The following is a 17647-nucleotide window of genomic DNA, read 5'->3' on the forward strand; positions in this document are numbered from 1 at the left end:
CAGGCTGCATCTGGGTATGCAATAGAGTATATAGGACATGGTGAATAGTGATCTTCACAGGTAGCAGAGTAGGGATGCGTTTATTCTGGGAGCTCAGAGGAACTCAACTGTGCCGGATCGGCACAGAACCAGGCGTGATCAGCGCCAAGTGAGTGAGCCACTTAATTTTTCAGGCGCAACGTAGTGCTGGTGCATTCCAGTAGCGGGAATGGTGACATTTGGTACGCTGTACTACATGCAGTTTTCATCTTGAGGCACCAGTATTCACCGTGGTAGTGCTAATGCTCATAGTGCCTCCTCTATGTGCTCACTGGCTGCATACATTGGACAAGACAGCCCGAGTAACGTTCGAATGACATGGTGTTGCTGCATTACTTTAACAACTATAGAGCTTGAAAGACCAACATGATGCACAGAACAAGGCCATCGCACATTCTGACGCCAGTGCAGAAGGTGGCGTGCTTTCAACAAGAGGATAGGTGGTGCAAGGCACTTTGTACACGGTAAAGATGTAGGTGCTAATTAGTTATTCATTTTGAGAAGTAATTATTTAGCTTGTCGTCACATGCGCAGATACGTCCCCTAAAGTGCTTGGCAAAAGCAAAGATACTAATGCTACGGAGTTCATACAAGTGTTTTTTATGAAAAAGAAAGGTAACTTGTACGTAAGCGACACATCAATTTTATTGTATAACAGTAAAAAGAAATTCCTGGCGCACGCCTTATCATGTCGTGTCTCAGCTTTAGGTGACCTACCTGCGCATGTGACGAGAAGCTATGTAAGTACATTTCATGCATGCAATAAAATCAATTACAAGTTGGCACTTCGTCCTGTCACCTACGTATGTGTCTTGTCTGCTTTTGCGCCTTAAAACTATTTAATTATCCAAACACCTATATGAAGTCTGGGTGCTCTATATGATTGAGCACAAAACATATATTGAATTCCTATATCCACATATTCTTCTTTTACAGCTTTTTGCCAAAAGTCTCTGGGCCTGTAAGGAGATGCAGCAACTTATGACATAGTCATGATAAAAATACAAGCAAAAATAATATGCACCCCACCTACAAATGAGATAATGTGCAGCAACAATTTGATTTTGGCAAACCAATAACTTCAAGTGGATGCTTAGTGTTCATATAGAATTAGAGTTCCTGAAAATATGATGGGTTAGGCTGCAGAGCTTATCAGTTTTTAAAACTCCTGCAATGACCACTATGGATTACTATTCATGCAAAACCTGACGATATTAAAGACCACATTAAAAAGCATTTTTCTGCAATACACCAATTACAGGCCCACATACATTACCATGGCCAGATTAAAAAAAAAATTAGCCCTTCCTGCATCAATAAAGCTTGTCTGCAGGCTTTAATCAAACAAAAGCTAACTAAGGGAGATGTGTGCACTGTAGGTATTCTCAAGCCTGCCCACACATAATGTAACAGTCCAGAAGAAGATGAAGCTTACAGCACTAGTGAAGGAGAAAGATGTTGGAAAAGACTGTCGTGCCGGACGCGCCACCGTTGACCAGCTGAGCTCCCTGCCCTATCGTCGTGTTGTTCAGCGCTCCGACGTCTTACTTCGTCGTAACAAATTGGTGGAGGTGCTGGGTCCGACTACCCTAAAGACTCATCTTCAACCGCTGGAGCTTCGTCGGAGCCGTCGCCTCGCTGGTCTCCCACTCTTTTCAACAAGAATGCAGCAGACTACCGAGCAGCCACAAACATCAACACAGGACCCTCTACTCCCGTCTAGCGATGTGCCGCCGACCACCACGAATGCGACGCTACCGTTTCGCGAGCCTCGTTTTTTTGCCGGCCAAGCAGGGTAGATGTTGATTACTGGCTCACCCATTATGAACGTGTGGGCCGCTATACCCGCTGGGAATCGGTGGCTATACTAGCGAATGTCGTCGTCTTCTTGACTCAAACAGCCTTGATGTGGTATGAGAACCACGAGGACTGCCTGACAACTTGAGAACGTTTTGTTGAAGCAATCGAAGAATGTTTCGGTGACCTAGCTGCAAAGAAGAAACAGGCCGAGCAGACACTTGCTCAGAGGGCCCAGACAGCAGGAGAAACTTGCACCACCTACATCGAGGCCATACTCAGGTTGTGTAAGACCGTCGACAGCAGGATGACTGAGGGCGATAAAGTAGGCCATCTGCTCAAGGGCATTGCGGAAGACGTCTACCATTTCCTCATTGCCAAGGACAACTTGAGTTCGGTCTCTGACGTTATCCGACACTGCCCAATATTCGAGACCCTAAAGACTCGCCGCATTACAACGAAATTTGGACCGCTCGCAAATGTCACTACAGTGGCTAGTATTGAAGAATCGCCATCTCAAAGCCTCCTGTGCGCCATCCGTGAAATCGTTCGAGATGAGATGTAACGACGTGAGCAGCTTGCCCGGCCCAATGGCGTCGAAGGTGACGTAAATGCTCTTCCAACATATGGGGGTGCATGCCCGCCGATGTCCGCGAATGTCACCGACTTCGCCTGCCGCGAAGACTTATACACTCCGCGACCAAGACCCGAAGAGAGTTACCAACAATTCTCTTGCCATCAGCGTAGAGATTCTCGCCCTTACTCCAGTCGTACATCCTGCCGATCGCCGGATAGCTACATCGTCCCAGAACCACCATCTAGATATTCATCGCGGCCTACCATGCAGGAACCAGCTGACACACCACTTTTTCACCGACCGCTTCCGGTGTGCTATAGGTGTGGTGTCGTGGGTCACATTTCCCGCTACTGCAATCGGCGCGCATCGTTCTGGAATCCCCGACAGCATTGAGCCGACGCGCCGTCCAGCCCTAAATGGACACCTATCGGCCAGAACATCCTCCAGCGTCTGAACGTAGTGTGAAACCGCCTCCATCATTCCGTGTGCGCCGTTCCGCGTCACCAGGGCGCTAATCTCCGCCACCCTTGCTGGAAAACTACCCTGCGCGGCCGATGGAGGTGAGGTCGCTGGACAATGAGCGCGGCTACCTAGTATTCCTCCGTCTGTGCACATGTTAAAGAACAGGGTTAATGTAGTTGTTGACGGTTTGTCTACAATGGCATTGGTAGACACTGGTGCTACTGTATCGCTTATGAGCTTAGAATTTAAGAACATGTTGAAGAACAAAGACGTGTTTATTTGGGACAAAACTGATAATGTCTATGGAGTGAGTGGAGAGTTTTTGTATCCGGTTGGGGTATGCAGCGTTAAAAATTCTTTGGGGGGCACCATATTTACGCCGCAGTTTGTAGTACTGCCCCGATCTGTGCACGACTTAATGTTGGGAATTGACTTCCTGCGTATGTGCGTGCTACAGTTGATTGCCGGACGGGAGCGCTAAGTGTTAGTGGTTCGCTTCCTCGTGAACTTTTGGAAGAGTCTTCAAATTATGAAGACGTTTTGTGTATGTGTGATGAAGTTGTCCTTAGAGTCCCCTTTCTTATGAATGAGGATAATGTTTGCATTCTTCCATGGTTCCGGTACCGTAGATTACACCAGGCATTCATTGATTACGAAAAAGCATTTGACTCAGTTGAAACCTCGGCGGTGATGCAGGCATTGCGAAATCAGGGGGTAGACGAGCCGTACATGAAAGTGCTCGAATATATATATAGTGGTTGCACAGCAACCATAGTTCTGCATAAAGAAAGTAACAAAATTCCCATAAAGAAAGGTGTTAGGCAAGGAGACACAATCTCCCCAGTACTATTCACAGCTTGCTTAGAGGAAGTATTCAGAGACTTGGAATGGGAGCAGTTAGGGATAAGGGTAGATGGAGAATACATCAGTAATTTGCGATTTGCTGATGACATTGCCTTGCTAAGCAACTCGGGGGATGAACTGCAAATAATGATTGATGACCTAGACAGGAAAATTAGAAAGGTAGGATTGAAAATCATTATGCAGAAGACTAAGGTAATGTTCAACAGCCTCGGGAAGGTACAGCAGTTTAAGTTAGGTAGCGAAGTACTGGAAGTAGTAGGCGAATATGTCTACTTAGGACAGGTAGTAACCGCAGATCCGGACCATAAAAAGGAAATAACACTAAGAATAAGATTGGATGGAGTGCATTCGGTAAGCAATCGCAGATTATGACTAGCAGCTTCTCGGTATCGCTCAAGAGAAAAGTATACAACAGTTGCATCTTACCTGTACTCGCCTATGGGGCTGAAATATGTAGGCTAACCAAGAGGGTTCTACTTAAGTTGAGGACAACTAAGAGGACTATGGAACAAAAAATGGTAGGGGTGACATTAAGAGATAGGAAGCGTGCAGAGTGGGTCAGAGAAATAACTCACGTTAAGGTGCATCCACACGACGGACCACGGACCTGTTTTGGCCCGCGGACTTGGTCCGTTGTGACGTACCACTTCCGGTCTGACAAGTCCGCGTCAGGTCCGCGGACCGGAGCGGGCGATAAATCCGGCAGCATTTTTTCTAGCGGCGGCCCTCGGACTTTTTGGAAGATTTGCACTCATTGGGTCTGGCAACGGTACAGCGCTGGCCTCTCTCGCTCGGTAGCTGAATCGCCATCGCTAGCATCGCCTCATTCGAAGCAGGCGCGGGTATAGCGCGGGCGATCAGCTGTTTTTCACGTGCTGCTGCAACCATGGCATCCTGGTCGGATGACGCCACATTTTACTTTTTGGCGCTCGTGCAACAATTTCCTACTTTGTGGGACAGCAGCCGAGACGACTTCATGAGCTGTCCGAAGAAAGAACTCTTGTGGATAAACATTTGCAAGCAGATGTCATCTGAATACCCTGCGTACGGGCCATACAGTGTGGGTAAGTAAAACGTGTTTTGTACCTCTTTGTGTACGGTTAGGCTTCTTGCTCAGAAGGATGACGGATGGTGTTAGTTGGTGCAAGTATGACCATTTTTGTTGTTTTTCACGCGTGTTGTTTAGTGCGCTGAAAATATGTCTTCTTAGGTACGCGACTACAGCTCTATAAATACAGCGTCATAAATACGTAGAGCAAGCTTAGCTCGTGAATTGTGTCCAGTTTCCGCATACCGTGCACAGATCGCCTCGCTTATTGTGTTTACGTGCCACATCGACGAAAAATCCTATTCACGGAGTGCAACTATATATATATATATACTTTTTTTTCATTACAGAAGGGCTAAAAACAGTCTTCGCGAACAAGCGGCGGACATACCGTAAAGAAAAGAATAAAGTGGATGAAAAGAAAAGTGGTCAAGCACGAGGGGACAGCTATAGCGTGAAATGGAAATTCTTTCGTTGCTTAAAATTTCTTGATGCTGTGCCACGCCCAGGACACCGGTATGCCACTGAAGCATTTTCAGAAGAGGCAGAAATGGCAAGTACATTTCCTAATATTATAGCACCGACACTACATTACTGTGCCGAGAACACTTGCTGAAATTTACATGTTCTGCACATGTTCAAACAAGACTTACTGCACATTTTTTTTTATAATAGCGTGAAAAGTTCTCAAACGTTTCTGTGCAGTCTACCAGCTATTCATTCATTAAAACGGCTCAGCATTTTACATTTTTCATCAGAGAAAAACTGCTTTTTGTTATTAACTTGAGCCCTGACGCTTACCCCCAACCCTTTATCACTTGGTTTGTATTCAGGATTTAGAGCTTCTGCTCATGCATGCGTGCACTTTTTTTTTTTTAAGTGCACAATGCTTCTTTTTCATTTAGCAAGTAACCATTCCGAAAGCCGCAAATTTTTCCTGCATAGAAATGATCTATTTTTTGTATTCACGGCTGTTTGGCAAGTAACCTTGATGCTATGTGCTTGTATTATAGCCTGAAGAGTATCTTCTGGCAACATCAAGCCCTGCCGCATGCCAGATGCCAGACGAGCGTGATGCAGAAAATGACATGGAGCCTCTGCAGTTAGAGCCAGGTTCAAGCGGCACAGATGCAGCTATACCACACCACAGTGGACATAGAGCACCCACTCCACCAGCAAAACAATCGAGGCATGGTAGAGGAAATGCTGCATCAAATGCAATTTTTAGTAGAAGGCAGACGGCTCTTGAGACCCTGGCCAATGCATTACAAAAGCCACCTGTCCCTGATGCAACAACACATTTTGCTAATTATGCTGGTGCACTAATGAAGCAGATGAGCACCACCAGACAAGTGAAATGTCAAAGGGAAATTCTAGAAGTCATCGAAAGGCACTTGAATGCAGGTGAATGAAGATGCTGAATGTTTATTTATTTATTTAAAACACTATGTGCTGCAGCGGCCAATATCAGTGGCCTTACTACCATGGCACTGCACGCCTTGATGTTGCTGATTAAAAAATGTCATCTGGCTGGATTTTTTTTTTCAGCAGACTCTATCTGTGAGGTGGCTGTTGAGGTGAGCAGAGTCTTGCTGCCACGGCACTGCACCTCTGTCCTTAAAGTATGAGCACAGCTGCTCACGCACAGCAGCCCCAAATGCATTGGGTCGTCCACGTGTTGCCTGCTGCAAGCCAAAAAATGTGTGGTCGTGGCCATTAGCATCTTCCACACACTGTTCCAGTGGAGCTTGCATTTCATGGCTGAGAAAATTGTGCAGGGCGCAAGCTGCAAAGACGACAGGTACAACTCTGTCCGGTCTTGCTTCAATTACTGTGTGCAGGCACCGAAAGCGATTTGCCAAAATCCCAAAGGCGTTTTCGGCGACCCTCCGAGCTCTGGACAGCCTGTAAAACACAAATTATGCCATAAAGCAAAATGAAGGTTGACAACTTAAAAAAGAAAGGTCATGCACTCGTCGTAGAACAGCCTTGTGGGCTATTTGGTTCATTTTGATAAAAGACTGGACTACCCGGCTAGGGCAGGGTAAGTGAAAGAAATGGAAACGACACCACAGGAAGAGTAATCACAACCATTGTAATCCACAGCATGCACAGGCAGTCATAGCTGTCTCGCATTAGAGAAAATTCAATGGCATTTCAGTCGTTTCATTTCCTTGAAACCCTCTGCAGGGGGTATTACATACATATATGACGATGACTGCTGGTATACCATGAACATGGAAGAAGCATTCCTATCCTATGTAATGCTCGAGTTAGAATCAGAGTGCTGCATATTACTCTGGCCAAGAACGTACCCTTTTACTCTATAAATCAAAATGCAAATGATGAAATACATGACAGCATTCAGCTTTTCATAGTAAATGGTTAAAGGCGAGAGAGGCGTCCTTTCGGGCACTCATGCATGCTACTACACCTTCTTTGACACAAGAAGCACAATGCAATAAATATTTTCACCCTTACATTAATGGTTTCACAGTGAAACACACGGTAATCTATTAAGTGGTATGTTTATTTCGTTAGTGTGTGCATTCTGTACAGTACCTACTGATTGATTGTGGCTGTTAAGATTGTGTCTGAGAGTCCTGTTTGCCAGGTATTTTGACAATTTGTGGCACTGCGAAAATGCCAAGGTTTATGCTTTAGCTATTTTAGTCTCCAGCTTGGAATACACTGGCACTCTCAAAAATTCATAGCATGTACCTCGGAGCTTACCTGTAATTGAAGACTCTCTGGTCAGCTGACAAGAGGATGCCTCCATATGGCTTCATGAGGTTCTTTCCTATAGGAAAGGCATCATCACCCACGAAGACAGGTGGCAGACATATATCTGGTGCAGCTGCCACTTTGACCAATTCAGGCAAATTGGCCCTCTTGTCCTTCATAGCTTGTTGGAGTGGTGTTGTCTGCCAAACACCAGCATCGCCTTGCGACCCTGGAGCTCCCACGTCAAGATATATAAATTTGTACGCTGCGTCCACCACAGCAAACAGAACTGTACTGAATGATTTTTTGTAGTTGAAATATATGGACCCCGATCGTGGTGGCTTCTGAATAACAACATGCTTCCCATCCATGGCACCTAGGCAGTTTGGAAATTGCCACTTCTCCCTAAACCCTTTCATCACCTCTTGCCAGGCTCCTTCTGTTTTGGGGGTCTTCAGGTAGTCTCCTTTGAGCTCTTGGTAAATTGCGTCACAGGTTTCTGGGACAATCTCGTTAACTGTTGAATGTCCCAACCGGAACTGTCGGCTCAGCGAGTAGTGGCTCTCTCCTAGAAAATGAAAAGGCATTTGTTAGAAAATGTGGAACCTCAATCTAAAGTTACGTATAACACTCAGCTAAAAAAAAAAAAAAAGACTGCTCCTAGTTGTCACTGGATTGTTCTCACCTTTTTTTTTTTTTAATTTCCTGTTAGCAGTGACTGTGTGTGAGTATGTGCTGAAACAAGATATTCAATGGTGTCGTTCCAAGTCAGATATCCCGAAAACCACTCCGAGGACTTTACAGAGTCTAGAAGATTGTTGCCTCCTTTTGTGCCTACGTTCCGTTCGCGCCCACTTATTCATCATGAACAGCCTTCAACTACCCAACTTTCCATTCTGCTGAATTACATTCAAAGTGTACTTTATAGCTGGCTGCAGGTGTAACTAGTGTAAGCGCATGGAGATGACAAGTTTGTTTTTAGCGTTACAAATATATTAGCGTTAAGCTTCCTGCGTGTGTTTTGCGTGTGTGCCATAGGATGCGAAGCTTTGCAGACCTAGCGGCACAGCCATGGAATAATAATTCAGAGTAAACGTTACTAACCAGACGCAAGGTAGCGAAGAGTGACTTGCAGTCTTGTCGTCGGCGAAATCGGTGAGCGCATCACAGTCTCCTGTCGCGCAATCCTGGGTCCGACGCGCGACAACAGCTGCGTAAACTGCTCCGGAGTGACGCGGAGAAGTCGCCGGTACTCGCCTGGGTCTGAAAACAGCAGCTCTTTGTAGAGCTGGTTCTGAACACCGAGATTCTTTCGGTATATCCAGTCTTTCTGCCAGCATCGCCGTTTGCAAGCACGCAAGTCGTCTTCGTCGTCAATAGCTATCGCTAGAGCGAACGCAGCCAGCTGCCGATTCCACTCGGCCTCCATTTTGACGAGTACTCTCAAAAGCAGTGCGCTACAAGGAGATCGGCGAGACGCGGGGTGGAGAGTACCCCTCCAGGTCCGCGCTGTCGTCTGCTCTCTGGGCCCGCCGTGTGGATGTCGTCGCGGATCAGATCATCCGCGGTCCAACCCACGTGACTGGTCCGCGGCCCAGTCCGTGGTCCGTCGTGTGGATGCACCTTTACCGACATTCTAGGGGAAATTAAGAAGAAATGGACATGGGCAGAACATGTAGTGCGAAGAGAGGATACCCGATGATCGCTTAGGGTAACAAACTGGATTCCAAGGAAAAGAAAGCGTAGTAGGGCAGGGGGCAGCAGAAAGTTAGGTGGGCGGATGAGGTTAAGAGGTTTGCAGGGGTCAAGTGGATGCAGTTAGCACAGAACCGGGTTAATTGGAGAAATATGGGAGAGGCCTTCGCCTTGCAGTGGGTATAGTCAGACTGATGATGATGATGATGAAGTTTGTGTACCGGCACATTCTTCAGTGTGTGTCCAGGTGCCCAGCTCCCGTGCCATTAACGACTCATTTGAGGCTTATGTGGCGCCCCTTCATTCACAGTGCATAAAAAAATGTGTTAGTGCTGCAATGTTTGATTTGTGTGAAAGAATGCCGTACCGGACGATGGACTATAAAGTGCTCACCGAAACCGGTTGTTTTTCCAGCGGGCTTGAAACTAACTTTATTTAGCGCAGCTATACTGAATTACGTATTGGTTTCACACATTGAACGACAGAAAAGACAAACACCATGGAGCGCGAATATGAATAACCAACTAGGCCCAATTCTCGCCATTTTAGCTGAATTACGTAGCTGTCGTTATTCCTTCCCCTGACAACCGCGCTTCTCACTCGCCCGCTGAAGAGAAGTTTGTTCCGATGATAAGCGCATCTTTGAACGCCTCGCAACGCCAGATCGTGACGAGCCCACCGTCTCTGCACGTATCCGTCTTTGATTTCGCGCAGTCCGACGGCTTGCAACGTTTTCCTGTCTCGCGCACGCCGTAGAATTGACACGAGATCTGCCCATCCGATCCGTCAAAAGCCTTACCGTGTGTCGCCATCCGGCGTAAATCAGCACCGAGCAAGTCCAAGACATGTTGAACAAGGGCGTAATACAGGAATCCTCCAGTCCTTGGGCTTCTGCCATGATATTGGTAAAGAAAAAAGACGGGCTTCTGCCGTGATATTGGTCAAGAAAAAAGACGAAGCATGGAGGTTCTGCATTGACTATCGTCGCCTCAACTCCATCACTAAAAAGGATGTGTATCCTCTCCCGCGCATCGACGATGCCATAGATTGCCTTTTCACCGCGTCTTATTTCTCTTCAGTTGATTTGCGATCGGGGTATTGGCAGATTCCGATGAAACCTGCTGACAAAAAAAACTGCATTTGTTACGCCGGATGGTCTATTTGAATTTAACGTGATGCCCTTCGGCCTATGTAGTGTTCCGGCCACATTTGAAAGATTTATGTATACAATACTTCGTAGCCTCAAGTGGGAAACCTGAATGTGCTATTTAGACGATGTTGTTATTTCTGGCCGCACCTTTACTGATCATAACACCCGACTCGCTATTGTTTTAGATTGCCTACAGACAGCTGGCCTTGTCCTGAATTTTAAAAAGTGCCGTTTTGGCGAACTTCAAGCGCTGGTATTCGGGCATCTCGTCGATCGCGATGGCGTTCGGCCAGATCCACAGAAGACTGCAGCAATTGCAGCATTCCAACGACCCCAGACTCAAAAGGAGCACCACAGTTTTCTGGGGCTGTGTTCTTTATTTCGACGATTCATCCCAAGGTTTGCCGACGTCGCCTACCCTCTGATATCCCTTCTACAAGAGGATGTCTCTTTCGCCTGGACCTCAGACTGTGACGCGTCTTTCCCCCAGCTAAAGTTTCTGCATACGTCACATCCCATACTACGACACTTCAACCGCTCCGCTCCGACTGAAGTCCAAACTGATGCAAGTGGGATTGGTGTGGGCGCTGGGCTTGTGCAACGGCCGGCAACCGGCGAGCATGTAACTGCGTATGCAAGCCGTTCTCTCAGCAAACCTGAGCGTAGCTACACTGTCACGAAGCAGGAGTGTTTAGCTGTAGTTTTCGCTGTTCAGCGATATCGGCGCTACCTATATGGACGCCATTTCACGGTTGTGACGGACCATCATGCCCTGTGTTGGCTCGTTAACCTTCGTGATTCATCTGGTCGTCTTGCACGCTGGTCCCTTCGTCTGCAGGAGTACGATTTCACTGTTTCGTACAAGAGTGGCCGCAAACACCCCGATGCAGACTGGGTTTCACGTCTTCCCCTTCCTATGACCGAATGTGACTGCTGATTTCGATCACTACATCGCTTTCGTCGTGCCCGAGTTTCCCGACTCCTCAGCTCTGCGGCCTGCGCAAGGGACCTACATAAGCCTCGAGTCACTGCTTGCGGCGGCGCGGGATTCCACGGCTTCCAGCCCATTTTGTCTCCGTGATGGCCTTCTGTACAAAAAGGCTTACTCAAGCACCGGCACGAATTTTCTGCTTGTGGTTTCCGAGAGCTACCGCTCGTGCATCCTGTGTGCCATGCAAGACGAACCCACTTCCCGGTCACCTGGGCTCTGCTTGAACGCTCCATTGTGCCCGCAACCGGTTTTATTGGCCAAAGATGCGCCAGGCGACTGAGCGATATGTGGCGAGCTGCACTGAGTGCCAACGACACAAGTGTCCTACGTCCACTCCACAGGGCCTGCTGCATCCTGTGACTCCACCACGTGGTGCATTTGAGAAAAGAATCGACATTATGGGTCCCTTCCCGAAGTCATCCGACGGAAAGCATTGGATTGTGGTTTGTGTTGACTATCTCGTCCGTTACTGCAAAACGGCAGCTCTTCATTCAGCCACTGCTCACCACGTGTCCCTGTTCTTGCTCCGTTCTGTGATCCTCCGCCATGGACCTCCGCGAGTGATCATCAGTGATCGAGGTCGCCAGTTTATGGCAGATGTTGTGGAAGTGCTTCTCCGTTTGTGTGCGTCGCATTTTTGGCATTCCACGCTATATCACCCTCAAACCAACGGCTTGACGGAGTGCACAAACCGCACAGTCATAAACATGCTATCATGTACATCGCATCTGACCACAAGAATTGGGATACGATACTGCTGTTTATAATCTTTGCATTCAACACTTTGTAATACATGAGACGACCGGTTACAGCCCGTTCTTCCTTCTATGTGCCCGTCCTCCTCGGTTTGTGGGGTTTAACGTCCCAAAGCGACTCAGGCTATGACTCAGGCTCCTCGGTATTGTCTAGACACCATTCTTCCTTACTCCGCCCATGACGAACCGTGCATCGTGGAAACTCTTTGTCGGGCCGAAGAAGCTCGCCGTCTTGCCCATTTGCGCATTCTTGCTTAGGTAGAGCGTTAAAAGCATGGTACGACAGCCGGCATAACCATGTATCTTGCGCCTCTGGAGACTTAGTGTGGCTTTGGCGAGCTCTCCAAAAGCGTGGTTTTAACCCAGAAAATGTGGGCGCAATACGCTGGCGCTTACGTTGTGCTTAAGAGCTCCAGCAAAGTGAACTACTGAGTAGCACGTATGACAGCCAGTGGTCGTCACTCAGTCACAACCGAAGTTGCCCATGTCACCCGGATAAAGCCGTGTTACTCTAGTGGAAATAAATTGGTACCTCGGCCGGGGGTCTTCGTCTGCCCAGGGGGAAAATGAAACAGTCCAGAAGAAGATGAAGCTTACAGCACAAGTGAAGGAGAAAGATGTTAGAAAAGACTCGTGCTGGACGCGCTGCCGTTGACAAGGTGCACCCTGCCCTATCGTCTTGTTATTCAGGGCTCCGACGTCTTACTCACGTCGCAATAATATTATATTCTCAGGATCAGGGAGATTTTAGTTTTCGCATTATTTTTTGCATGCTGCGTTTTACTATACACAATTGCTGTACTTGTAATGTACCAGTAGGTTTTATACAGTGCTGCTTGTTCAGCTGGAAGTATTACAGTCAGCCTGTGATGAGTAATTGAGCAAGTACTGCAAATTTTACTTTGTATAGGCATGAAAACATTATGTGAGATCTAAGTACAATGATTTGGTACTTCTTTATTAGCTACCAGCATATCAGGTATACATTTTCCCTAATAACAGCTAATCATATGGCCATATCATGGGAAGCCTTCCATGTGCAAGAATACTTTCAGGTAGGCATACATTGAATATTCCATATCAAGCTACCAGGTGTGGTGCTTAGGCATCTCTAACTTCTTCAAACCAATTCATGGTAGTTGCTGTTATATAGAACAGTAATCTGCCTGAGTATTTGAGGCATTTATTTTCATTTTATTTCAAAATTATTTTCATTTCTTAAGGACATCTTAAAATACAATGCTTTATGTGAATATGGGATCCCAAAAAACATATGTCTAGCATGATAGCAATGTTCAATTTTCCCCCAATCACAAGTTATTTCAAATAGTAATTTATTCTGGAGGTGAAATGTCATTTCCCACACATTTTATATTTCAATATCTATAAAATGTTGCTATTTTGTGAGTTTACTTTAAGGCTAAAATTTCTTAACAGTCTCACAAATTACTTTTTGCAAAAATTTGAAATATTTTGTACTCAAATAATCATAAAATTGAGTCTGGAGAAATTGTTTTGATTGCAGAACAAAATAGCATATATGCCAATAAGCACCAATATCTCTCAATTTTAAAGTACAATGCATGAACTGAGAGCTCACTTAACATATCAGGTACAATGCTGCTAAGAATCTAATTTTTTGTCTTCTGGCTCATCCAATTTTCTGATAAAATGTCTTGTCTGACAGAGGAGCAGATTTGGAATAAATGGCAAAGCAGCACAAAATCCATATGGGGGCTCGAACGCATGACACCTCAATGCACATATAATAGAGGGTTTGGCAACCACGAGCGGCACCCTGATCCGGCGCTGGAAGCCATATTTTGTTCGCTCCATCCGTTCGCTTTGGTTCGCTTCGTGTCCGTCCGTCAGCGCCCGCCGTTCTGTCCGTGCATTCCATGTTGTAACCTAGTGTGCAGTTCTTGGACCTCTCTGCTGTCCCTGGCGGCGTCTGTCAGGAAGCCAAGAAGGGTATTTTGACAGCCGAGACGTAGCGGTTAGAAACTGCTCTACGAGTCGTGCATGGGCCCTGCGTCATCCGTATCCAGGTACAGTATCTTGAGTTTTGTAATGTGCAGATTTTTTTGTCTGTGTGCCTTTGCTATTTACTTTAACGACTATGAGAGACGATCGTGAGTTTGCTTGGTTTGCGCATCACCGTCGCTCATCCCACTGCTACCAGTGGGATACTTGTTGCTGAAGTGAGCGAGGTTGCAATTTGTTTTGAGATGAAAGAATCGTGCGTAATTTGACGTAAGTCGGAAAGGCGCTTAGCACTTTCCTGTCTATGCCGTCGACGCCGTTATTGGCACGGGTCTCGGAAATAATCGGGGGTGCATAAAAAAAAGGAAAATGTGTCATGGTAATTTCTGTTTCCAGTGAGTGAAGATTCATTGGTGTGCAATAGGCGATGATGAGATAATAAATATTTGTAATTAATTGACCAATTGATGAAATAAAGCAACAAAAAAGAAAAAAATTGAAATTGAAGGTTTAAAGGTGACAAAATGCTCAGAAGGAAAAACCAGTACTTGGTGATGCTAATGAAGAAAATTTAGAATTTGTAATTGATTAATGGAAAGTGTTTAAAGGTGTCAAATTGCTCAGAATGGAAAGATGATTGTTGCTGACCCTGAGCATTGGTGTATAAAAATATAAAAATTAAATAAAATAAAGAAACAAATAATCGAAATATGAAACAAATAAAAGCAAAAATTTCACAAAGGGAAGAAAACGTTTGTGTATGAGAGAGAGAGAGACGCTATCGCGTCATACCCTTAACGGCGGAGCTTAAGTGTCCCCTAATGTTTTATAACAGTATTATATAATATAAATCTGGCTTTATGAACACAGCCAGTTACACCAATCACTGACACTTCGCAGTAATGTGAGTTGACTTTTCAAATTTTTTTTTCGTTTTAGCCGAGTTCCTCTTCCTCCGAGTTTCTCGAAGCTTCCCATGACAGCATTTTCATTTTCTTATGAGGTTAAGGCTTCAAATGTCTACTAGCTGACAGAGGGAATAAACAACAAATCGGCATATTTACAAAATCTACTGAATTTAAGGTGGCTGTCAATTAGCGAACCATCGGGCGACTCGATAAAACTCATAAAAGTGGAAAGCAAACTTCGTTATTTTATCGGCCGCACTAGCAGGTATGAAGGCACAGAATGAAAACCTGAGCTGCGCGCTCTGGACGCGGACCGGACTTCCCATGCACTATCACGTGATAATATCTTTCGAAACGGGCTGGACGTGAGCATATTACAACACACTAGTGGGATGTCATCTTCTCCTGCTTTACTAGATGCCGCGGATTTGGCAGCCGCTTATGCAGCGTGAAACACCCACCGCGGGCGCACTAGACAGCCGTATTGCTCTGCACCAAGCAATATAATTTCGTACGACTGTGAAAAGTAGTTTCGGTAATCATTCCCTTGCCTTATTCAAATGCACAATGGTAAATGCAACCTACGTACAAAAGGTTTCAAAGAACGTATTTGAACTATAGCGTTCAATATACATGCATTGCTCCTTCTCGATCGAAGCATAAGCTTATCCGTCAAGTTACAAGTCTCCATATCACGCAAAACAACCTCGCTGTTTTAGGTGATAGCACGTTCTGTGAGCTAGCTCCCAGTCAGAGGGACGTGCAGTAATGCTTTACATGATGCAAGCGACACTTGTAAAACCGATTAGGATTGCAAACGAGCGGTCGCATACACGCGTTTACCTTGTTTCCGTGCGCATCTACGACTGTGCGCTTACTGCAGAAGGGTACGCAGCAACATACTGGCATCATTCCGAATAGAGCTTGGTGCTAGCAGCGACTGCTGTGATGTTAAAAAATGAAACAATCACTTGTGATCATTCCACTGCACATTGCGGCGCAAGCACGGGTTCCACGAAGGCGTGCGTTGACAGCGTACTCGATGGGAGGAGCGGGTGGACTGAAAAAAACATGGCCGGCGCGCACAGTTTTTGTCTCTTTCACTAGATGACGCTAACTTTTGTAAAGCCTCTATTGCAGTTTGCTTGGTCATGTGGCAGTCCGTTAAAGCATCATTTGGCGAGACATGACAACTGAAAAATTATGAGGGGATCATTTCTGCTTTTAAGAAATAAAAGCAGTCTGCCATGGTTATTGTTGTTGGCCTAGCACTCAGAGGCTGCGGGAGTTTGGCAAAGTTTTATACGTCCTATTTGGTTTAACAGAGGTAGAAAGTGGATGCAGAAAAATAGAAAAATGAATAGGAGACATAACGGGTGACACCATCCCAAAGTGAAACTAATGGACCAGTGATGCGCGCTGCGCATCTTAAATGGCATCACTAGTCAAATTAGACACAGAACATTGTACCTGAGTATCACAAATTTGAAGCTCAGGAGGTGGGCTGGTTGTGGGCAAGAGCAATAAAAGCACAAGCAACACACCCCTGAATGAGCTGCTGCACTAATAATTTCCGCTTGTCTCGCAGCCCTCCCCTCCAGCACGGCAAGCAAGCGTGGTAATGTTTCTTGAACTTAGAAGCATATGCAAAAAACAAATGTCCTCTAAAAATGCCAAATATGAAAGAGTATTTCAAGATTTTCTCCTTTCAGTAAATGTCTTGCTCTAGCGTTAAACAATAAAATCATTCCAACTGCGAATAAAGTGAGTTGGCAAGCTAATGGCAAATCTCAAAGGCTTGGTGAGAGATAACTATTTGTAATTTTTGCTTTGAGCAAAGTAAATAGCCTGATTTAGGTGAAAGTATTATTACACCTACACGGCTAAAGCTGGTGTAAGCAACCAGGAATATACAAGTAATCAGTATCTGCATGTCAGTATGACGAAATACTCACAGTGCAGTCAACTGTAATGAAGAGAGAGTGGAAGGTAAACACACTGAGCAATACTGAATGGTTTTCTTCTCTACAACCTAAATACATGCTTTTTGCGATTTCTTGTAATGCAAACATAATCAAGTATGCTAAATATTTTATCTCCTAAAGCCTCTGCACCTCCTAAGTCGAGTGTTACTCGAATAACAACTACTTCATCATTTCAATAAGCTATATCGGTCACTATGCTATTACACCAAAGGTTCACTCAATCTTACCTCAACTTGAAATCGTCACATACTTTTGAAATAAAGCAGCGCCAGCTTTTAAAGCACTGGTAAGGCCACGAAGGATATTATTTTCAGCATACTATGGGCAAGACTCCCGAACAAGTATTTCGAACTAAAAAGCCAGAAAAAATCATATAGCAACCCCAAACAAGTTCCGACTTCGCTTTCATGAAACCTTATGCATGTGTCAGTCTCAAAGCAAAATAACAGTAGAGTGAGTGAGCTTAAACCAGCCGAGCATTTAGAGTCAATATATGAATGCAAGACAAAGGCAACATGCCATACCTGCCGAGGCAATATTTCTTTACAGACAGCATGTTTTATGGCAGGGGTGCCACAGTGGTTGACAGGTTATGTGGGACGAAAATGATGATGTAGTCTGCTTCACATTCAGTCAGCACCCCTTCGATGGCAGATGATTGCTGGTGCA

At 45.6% G+C, this 17647-nt stretch overlaps 1 protein-coding gene across 1 annotated transcript; it reads left to right on the forward strand.

Annotated features, from left to right (window-relative positions):
• Window positions 1-4625: 4625 nt before the first annotated feature.
• On the forward strand, window positions 4626-6199 carry LOC146184096 (uncharacterized). The gene is made up of 3 exons (XM_084608483.1): window positions 4626-4803; window positions 5138-5340; window positions 5801-6199. The coding sequence occupies exons 1-3, from the start codon at window positions 4626-4628 to the stop codon at window positions 6197-6199; spliced, it is 780 nt and encodes a 259-aa protein (XP_084464609.1).
• The last annotated feature ends 11448 nt before the right edge of the window (window positions 6200-17647 follow it).

Source organism: Amblyomma maculatum, chromosome 7 (genome assembly GCF_055883805.1).
Source record: "Amblyomma maculatum isolate TAMU_Amacu chromosome 7, ASM5588380v1, whole genome shotgun sequence".
Taxonomy (NCBI): Eukaryota; Metazoa; Arthropoda; class Arachnida; order Ixodida; family Ixodidae; genus Amblyomma; species Amblyomma maculatum.

Bases quoted from the DNA above. Each gene is read 5' to 3' on its own strand.
- LOC146184096 (XM_084608483.1), top strand. From the start codon at position 4,626: ATGGCATCCTGGTCGGATGACGCCACATTTTACTTTTTGGCGCTCGTG. The intron at 4,804-5,137 runs GTAAGTAAAACG...TTTTCATTACAG, and splicing joins GTACGGGCCATACAGTGTGG to AAGGGCTAAAAACAGTCTTC. The intron at 5,341-5,800 runs GCAAGTACATTT...CTTGTATTATAG, and splicing joins TTTCAGAAGAGGCAGAAATG to CCTGAAGAGTATCTTCTGGC.